At 42.7% G+C, this 8,663-nt stretch overlaps 1 protein-coding gene across 1 annotated transcript; it reads left to right on the top strand.

Annotated features, from left to right (window-relative positions):
- The first annotated feature begins 842 nt into the window (after positions 1–842).
- On the top strand, positions 843–2,267 carry LOC143030343 (52 kDa repressor of the inhibitor of the protein kinase-like). Its single transcript, XM_076193496.1, has one exon. The coding sequence runs from the start codon at positions 843–845 to the stop codon at positions 2,265–2,267; it is 1,425 nt and encodes a 474-aa protein (XP_076049611.1).
- Positions 2,268–8,663: the final 6,396 nt, after the last annotated feature.

The raw sequence follows: 8,663 nt of genomic DNA, 5'->3' as shown, positions 1-8,663 counted from the left end.
TGACGTTGCGAGTTTCATTGGAAACAAAGTGGCTACAGACGCCGAGATAATGGCCATAATCTATCAGAAGGCCCCGTCTGCTGAATCGCTACCCCTCTGCGACGAAGGTGGTCATAGAAGGCGATTCCAGCCAATCTGGTGCTCCACATACCCCTGGCTCAAATACTCACAAGTGAACAAGGGCGGATACTGCATAGCCTGTGTTGTGTTCGGCGGGGACACGGGCGGACTTGGAGACCAGAGGCTGGGCATCTTGGTGTTAAAACCAATGTGCAAATACAAAAAGGCCACCGAAGTGCTCAGCAACCACAACGCGCGCGGATATCATGCGGCGGCTATGTCGAAAATGGAGGGGTTTGTCTACACTGTACGAAACCCGACGAGGGCTGTGGACACTATGCTACACTCGAAGAGGAAGGAGCAGGTCGAAACCAACCGGCGCCTGCTGGTTCCAGTCATTGAGACCATCCTCTTCTGCGGACGAAATATGCTGCCCCTCCGTGGACATCGGGATGACGGTCCATTGGACCTCTCTGTTCCGAGCAAGACCGGAGAGGGAATCTTTAGAGCGCTGCTACGTTATCGAGCCCAGGGAGGAGATTCCGACCTCACCCACCTCCTCATCAGCTCTGTCAGCCGGACCGGGATTTCTACCCTCATCAGCAAGACCATTCAGAACGAGTTGATCGATATCATATGGAAGTCACACCATAAAATAGCTCTCTTATTCTTTGAGTAAAATACATGCTGAGGGCAGATGTTACTGAGACCTATTTTGCTTCGCAGGTAGATTGGTGCAGGAGGAGATCTTGGCAGGAGTGTCGGGGGTATATGCAGTGCTAATGGACGAGACCACTGACGTCTCAGGGAAGGAACAAGCAACCATCATCATTCGACACGTCAAAGAAGATGTCAAGGAGGATTTCCTCGCTTTCGTTCATGCCCATGATCTCACTGGTGAAGGCCTGGCCCAACTGCTCATCCACGCCGTCGAGGGCCTCGGTTTGGAGATGTCAAAATGCCGAGGGCTAGGCTTCGACGGGGCGAGTGCCATGATGGGGAAGTTCAGAGATTGTGCCGCCATCATCATGCAGCAATACCCCCTGGCGAAACCGATCCACTGTTTCAGTCACCGACTGAACCTGGTGCTGACTAAGGCCTGTGATGTCAAAGAAGTCAAACTCGCCCTCCAGACGCTGAACGAGGTGTACAACTTCATCCATTCCAGCAACATGCGTACGCTTCGGTTTACCAAACTCGTGAAGCTATCCTCAGCCAAGCGGGAAAAGCTGGTGCCCCTGTGCCCCACCAGATGGGTCGAGCGGCACGATGCTGTCCTCGTGTTCATCGAGTTTCTGCCTCTCATCGCTATTTTTCTGGAGGATGAGATGAAGTTGGATGCCAACGCCGGACTCCTACTCGCTGCGATTCGGGACCCCCGCTTTCTCGTTGGGTTGGTTGTGGCCGAGTCCGTTTTGGCACACACGCTTCAGCCAAGCAGAATCCTACAGAAAAAGGAAGGTGACCTGGTATGTGCGTACGCACTGATTCGTGAAATTGGTACTCTATTCGCCAAATTTAGAGCGGATGCCGAGGTGTACTTCCACGCTGTGTTCGTGAAAGCCGAAGATCTTCTAGTTGAAGTGGGCTCAGCTCACGATGGCATCCCTATTCCCAGAGTCTGTGCACGACAGACACAACGCGCGAATGTCCCAGCGGCATCTGCTGAGGAGTACTATCGGCGCTCGGTGTATATTCCGTTCGTTGACCATGTGGTCGCTGAGTTGAAGAGCAGATTTGATGATGACACTGTTCCCGTTGCTCTCCAATTGAAAGAGCTGCTCAGGGGCTCAAAAGCAAACGTGGATGCTGTTCTTAAAGCCACTAAACTCTACGAAAGTGACGTTGAGTCACTTTTGCTCGTGCAGACGGAAACACATCGGTGGACATGTTCCGCTCCGGCCTTCGAATCTGTCAAGAAAGCAAAGGAATACGCCGAGGCCCGTATGTTTCCGAACATCGCGAAGCTCCTTACCATCCTACTGACCCTGCCAGTCTCAAATGCAGAAGCCGAACGATCGTTCTCAGCCCTGAAACGCCTGAAGACATACTTGAGGAGCACCATAGGTCAGGATCGCCTCAACGGCCTCGCACTACTCGCCGTCCATAACGATGTAGATGTTCCTGTTGATCGTGTGATCAACAAGTTTGCGGAAAGGAACCGCCGTGACGCCGTCTTCTCTTTGCTTAAGCTGCAGTGTGATTAATCCTTTCAGTGTAATAACCTTTGCATGTTACTTTTAAGGCTACTATTATAGGTAATATTATAAAGTATAATGCTTACTGTCTTATATATATATTCTACATTTAAATTGAGGTCTAATGTCTCTAGGTCTCTAGCTATTAATTTCTTACTTTCAATAAAGTTTTGATAAGATACAAAATTCCTCTCTCATTTGAATCCGAAGAGAAACACTGGCACCTAGAGCAGATGGTTATGCCCATTCATTTAGGTCAGTCCGCCAGTTATTAACAAATAAGAATCCCGTGAGTGGAGAAACGGTAATGCTAATGCTCGTTAAACAACCGAAAATTCTGCCGTCGGGCCCCCCCCCCAAACTTTGTTCCTAGATCCACGCCTGGTCAGTGCATGAAAACTGTTATAGTCATACAACCTCTCTACTGAAGTAGGTATGAGTATACGACTATTCTTGGAATCCGTAGTAGTCACACTAGAACCCGTAAGAATCTGGAATTAGGAATGTCATATCGGTATCTTGAGAGTGAAAATGTCGGTAAATCTAGGTTCCCTACTGCTACCACTTCCTTCCCAGACCATTCCTTTACCTCCCTCTATTGTTGCCTGCCCAGTCCCTGCCCCCCCACCCCCCTTCCCTCGATCTCCTCCCAAATCAGCCACTTCCACACACACCATCACCCACACACCGCTCCCTGTGCCTTGGGGGGAGGAATGTTGCCGTTTATATGGTCACGTCATTTTTTGCTAACTTGACTGCTTTTAACGATGTTAATGACTGCATGGCTTTAGTGCTATTCAAAAATTAATGTAAAAATTATTATTATTTTTCGTGTACTGCAATATCATGTTCCTCAGTTTAAATTCCTGATGCATTCCTTCTCTCACAAATAATGGCAGATATTCAGCAGACACTGTAGAATATAGACTTGAAAACTGGTGTTACTATGACTGGAACTTGATGTTCATTCAAGTCTAGTTTGTTGAGAGCATAGTTGAGAAAGAACAACATGTGTATCGTATCTCCAGTGATCATTATATTTGACCAGCTGCATCAAAGCTGTCTTGCATTCCTCCTCTGACCGTGATATATATATATATATATATTTATGTATGTATATATATATATATATATTCTATATATATATATATATATATATATATATATATATATATATATATATATGTATATATGTACACATGTATATATATGTATATATATACATATATATATAATATATAATATATATACAGTATATATGTGCATACATATATATATATATGTACATGTATATATATATATATGTACATATATATATATATATATATATGTGTGTGTGTGTGTGTGTGTGTGTGTGTGTGTGTGTGTGTATACATATATATGTATATATATAAAATATATGTATATATGTATACATATATATTTATATATATATATATATATATATATATATATATATTGTGTGAAGACAGAATGAGTTTGAACTTACCACCCTACCACTCATATATATATACATATATATATATATATATATATATATATATATATATACATATATATATATATATATATATATATATATGATTGAATACAACAGCATTCTGGAAGTTCTTAATTTTCTTTCTTGTGCTTTATATTTTTCTAATTATATTCTTCCCTTGGATAGGGTGGGCATGAACCAATTCCTTATAATTCTCCATTTTATTACACGACGTTTCGTCTCTAAAAAGACATCTTCTGTTATTTCTGTTTTAAAGATACAATAAATATTCATGATACTACAAGTTTGAATTACATTAATGGTTGGACATATACAAGATTATATTTAGAAATCAAACCTTAGAATTACAGTTAAGTTAACATATTAAAATTACATTTTTAAATATAACAAAAATAATGGTTAGACATATACAAGATTATATTTAGAAATCAAACCTTAGAATTACAGTTAAGTTTAACATATCAAAATTACATTTTAAATATAACAAAAATAATAACTACTACATGCCTTATAGGTGAAATGTTTAAATGGCTGGCGGCTACATCTTGACCCTGAGTGACCTTCGCTTAGGAAGGTGTCACGTGATTAGCAGATTACCCGTCCGTGGCCTCTGGGCTTTTAAACGAACCCGTGACCTGATGAAGAGAGGGGTTGTGTGGAGGGGGAGGAGGAGGAGGGAGAAGAGAGCGTGAAGGGGGGTGGGGTTGGGTTGTGCTGAGGGGGAGGGGGAGGAAGAGGCGAAGGAATGCATCTTATGGCTGTACAAAGGTATATTAGATGTTAGATCGCATTGCAAATTGATAGAGGGGGGTTTATCTCTAATGGACATGGCCTCTAGAAGTTGGAGCTTTCTGGAGTTGTTATGGTGGCCTATGATTTTGGTATGTTTAGATATTAAATTCCTTGTGATTCCAATGTTGTGGTATTTCTTTAGATGTTCTTTTATCGCCCCTGATTGCTGATGGTACGTTAACCCATTAAACTCCGATGACAAGATGTCTTGTCATTTGGTCAAATAAAACAAAAAATCATAAAACACCAAAATGTTTGATCAAACACCAGAAAAATATGACGTCAGCGAGCGAAGCGAGGACTGACGTCATATTTTTCTGGTGTTTGATCAAACATTTTGGTGTTTTATGATTTTTTGTTTTATTTGACCAAATGACAAGACATCTTGTCATCGGAAATTAATGGGTTAATCTTCTGCCTAACGTGCATTGTGTATGACCATAATAATAATAATAATAATAATAATAATAACAATAATAATAATAATAATAATAATAATAATAATAATAATAATAATAATAATAATAACAATAATAATACATACAAATATACGTATACCAAGGCTTTTTTCCCCCTTACGAGGGAGTTAGCCAAAAAGAAGAAGGCATAAAATTATTCCCACCCATTCCATCCCTGAATACACTCCACACCCCTCCACCCTCACTCTTATCTTAGCACCTCCTGGATGACGGGTCATCCCTGCACCTTGTCCACTGCCCTGGGTCAGAAGCAGTGTCACAAGACACAGTACATCCACAGCAAGGCCGCTTCATTAAATCGGCGACCCCCCCCCCTCTCCGTCCCCCCATTGCATAAAAGGAGAAGACGGGGAGAAATCCCTTCGGGCTGCGTCAAATTTTGCTCACACATACTACCTCACCCTCATCCCCCCGCCCATTCCACCTCATGCATCACAACATCATCCATATACAACCATTCTCCATTCACCCCTGTCTTCTGTCCTCTCCCGTCCTTCCTCAACAGACATTCCCCTCTTCCCCAAAGCCCCCTTCACCCAATCCATCCACCTCATCCTAGGACGTCCCCTCATGTTCACTCCCTCCACATCTGCCTTCCATACCTCTTTTACTAGTCTTTCTTCACTCATTCTTTCAATGTGTCCAAACCATCCTATTACTCTTTCAACCCTATCTCCCAACTCCCTTTCCACCCCTGTTCTCCTCACCTCCTCATTTCTCACTCTATCTAGCCTAGTAACCCCCATCATACTTCTCAGACACCTCATGTCAAACACATTCAAACTTCCTCTCTCTTCCTCTCTTATGTTCCATGTTTCTGCCCCCATACAGTGCTGTTGGCATAATCACTCCTTCATATAGTCTCCTCTTAGCATCCATTCCCAAATGTATATTCCTCATTAGTGACCATTACAATTTTTAATCCACACAGGCTTTTTATCGCTTTTCTAAATCTACCTTCTTCCTCCACCTTCACTCCACCTTTTCCTGCCACATTTGCACCCAAGTATCTAAAACTATCCACTTCCTCCAGTTGCTCTCCCTTAATGCTCACTTCCAGTCTACTGCCACTTTCACCCCTTGTACATCTCATCACCTTACTTTTACCCACACTTATCTTCAGCTTTCTTCAATCACATACTCTCCACATCTCTGTCACCAGCTTCCTCAATCCCTCCTCCGATCCTGCCACAAGCGCAGTGTCGTCAGCAAACAACAGCTGGCTCACCTCCCACTTTTCTCCATTTTCTTTAACCATCTCCAATCCCTGACCCACTACCTTTGCATTTATCTCTCGCACTACCCCATCCATGTATAAGTTGAACAGCCAGGGCGACATAACGCATCCTTGACGAAGTCCCACCTTTACCTCGAACCACTCACTCTCTCCATTTCTAATCCTGACACAAGCTCTACTACCCTCATAAAAACTCTTGACAGCTCCTAGAAGCTTTCCTCCTATCCCGTATATCCGCAAAACCTCCCACAGTGCCTTTCTGTCTACCCTGTCGTAAGCCTTTTCCAGATCCATAAAAGCCCAAAAAACATCCTTCCCCTTTCCTATAGCTTTCTCACATATCTGTCTTACCACAAAAATCTGATCTACACAACCTCTACCCGTCCTAAATCCACACTGTTCCTCTCCTAATCCTCTCAATCAAGATCCTCCCATAAGCCTTCCCAACTACACTTAACAAGCTAATCCCTCTGAAACTACTACATTCACACTTGTCCCCTTTTCCCTTGTAAAGTGGAACTATACAGGCACTCCTCCAGTCCTCCGGCACTCTACCCTCTCTCCAGCAAACATTAAATAACCTCACCAGCCAGTCCACCATCACTGTACCTCCTTTTTTTCAGACATTCTGCATAGCATCCATCCAGACCAGGTGCCTTACCTGCTCTTATCAACTGCCTTCACTTCATCCTTCCTTATTTCTCCTCCATTTTCCTCACTCATCACGGTCATTTTCTTAGCATTTCCCACTGCAGCTATCTTTCCTTCCCTATCCTCCTTCACATTTAGCAACTCCCTAAAATATTCTGCCCATCTTCCCCTTACTGCCTTCTCTTCTATTATCATCTCTCCATCTGCACCTTTTACCTTTTCTTCTCTAATTGATTTGCCTCCTCTTCTTTTCTTAATTTCTTTCCAAAACTTCTTTTTATTCCTTTCAAAATTTTCTGTCATAATCTTACCCCATTTCACATCTGCTCTCCTCTTTGCCTCCTTTACTTCTCTTTACTTTGTACCTCTCATATGACTCCCTCATCCTATTTTGTAACCAATCTGTGAAAGTTTGCTTCTTCTCTTCTACAACCTTCTCTGATATTCCCCCACCCTCTCCCCTTAGCACATGTACATCCTTAACTCTTCCTATCATAGTCCTATATACCACTACATAGTCCATTAACGCTCTATCTACCACCCTTCCATCCACCACCCTCTCCCATGTGTACTTATGCTTGACTTTCTTCCGAAACACTGTATTTGCTATCATCAACTCTCTTTATAGACATATTTCCACCATCAACTCTCCACTATGATTCTTTCCTTGAAGTCCACATTTCCCAACCACTCCAACAATTGGATAATTTCCTACCTTAGCATTAAGGTCTCCCAGTACTATTACATTGACATTTCTTCCTAAATCCTCTATGCATTCATTTAAATCTATCCAAAAGGCCTCCCTTTCTTCTACACTCTTCTCACTGCCAGGCCCATATGCACTTACAAAGACCCACATCTCCTTTCCCAGTTTCATCTTCATCCACATTATCCTTCAGGAAACCTCCTTTCACTCCACTACACATTTACCTATCTCTTCACTTACTAGTATAGCCACCCCTTCCCTCCCTCGCCCTCTCTTCACTCCTGATAACCTCCCACTTACACTCCCAAACTTACAGTCACCCTTCCCTTTCAACTTAGTTTCACTCAAAGCCAACACATCCATCTTTCTTCTCACAAACATACTACCTATCTCTTCCCTTTTACTCTCATCTGTACCACATCCATGCATATTAAAAGACCCAAACCTTAGGGTGCTGGTTGGAAAACTCCTAGACCCTCTTATGCCTTTACTTTTTTTAGGAATGTCCCCTGTGGGGCTACGAGGAGAAGGATGCCTAGTCCCAATCCCCATCCCTTTCTTCTCGCCTCCTACAAACCAAGTGGAAATAATTGGTGACAGTATTCTTTTCCCCCACCACAGGGTCGGCAAAAAAAGGAAATGAATATTCAGAGAAATGGTACAGGACAGTAACAAGGGGTTGGGGGACAGTATAACGGATAGTCGTAGTATAAAAGTGACATCATTTCTCTTTATCACAGACAAGATGATGTGTGGCTCTGGTCCATAGGGCTGCCCCATATAACTGCATGCTACTTTGCCACAATAACATGCAGCCAATACCCCAGTCACTGGTGACTTGTTCTCTTTCACTCCAAGTAATAATAAACACAATAAACGCAATCAAGCCAGTTCACAGAATTCAGGGGTAACTCAGCTACTACAATATAAATGTAATCAGGAGGCTAATGGCAGCATCCTCATATACTCTCTTACACCTCATTACACCTATGTAGTTATCATCATATGGTAAAGGTTAAGTTCAAATAAAATACAATAC

The sequence above is a fragment of the Oratosquilla oratoria genome, chromosome 12, assembly GCF_046742065.1.
Source record: "Oratosquilla oratoria isolate Oo_2021 chromosome 12, ASM4674206v1, whole genome shotgun sequence".
In the NCBI taxonomy this organism is placed as follows: domain Eukaryota; kingdom Metazoa; phylum Arthropoda; class Malacostraca; order Stomatopoda; family Squillidae; genus Oratosquilla; species Oratosquilla oratoria.
The sequence above is the reverse complement of the archived record's forward strand: the minus strand, read 5'-3'. Positions and strand labels throughout refer to the sequence as shown.

Bases quoted from the DNA above. Each gene is read 5' to 3' on its own strand.
- LOC143030343 (XM_076193496.1), top strand. From the start codon at position 843: ATGGACGAGACCACTGACGTCTCAGGGAAGGAACAAGCAACCATCATC.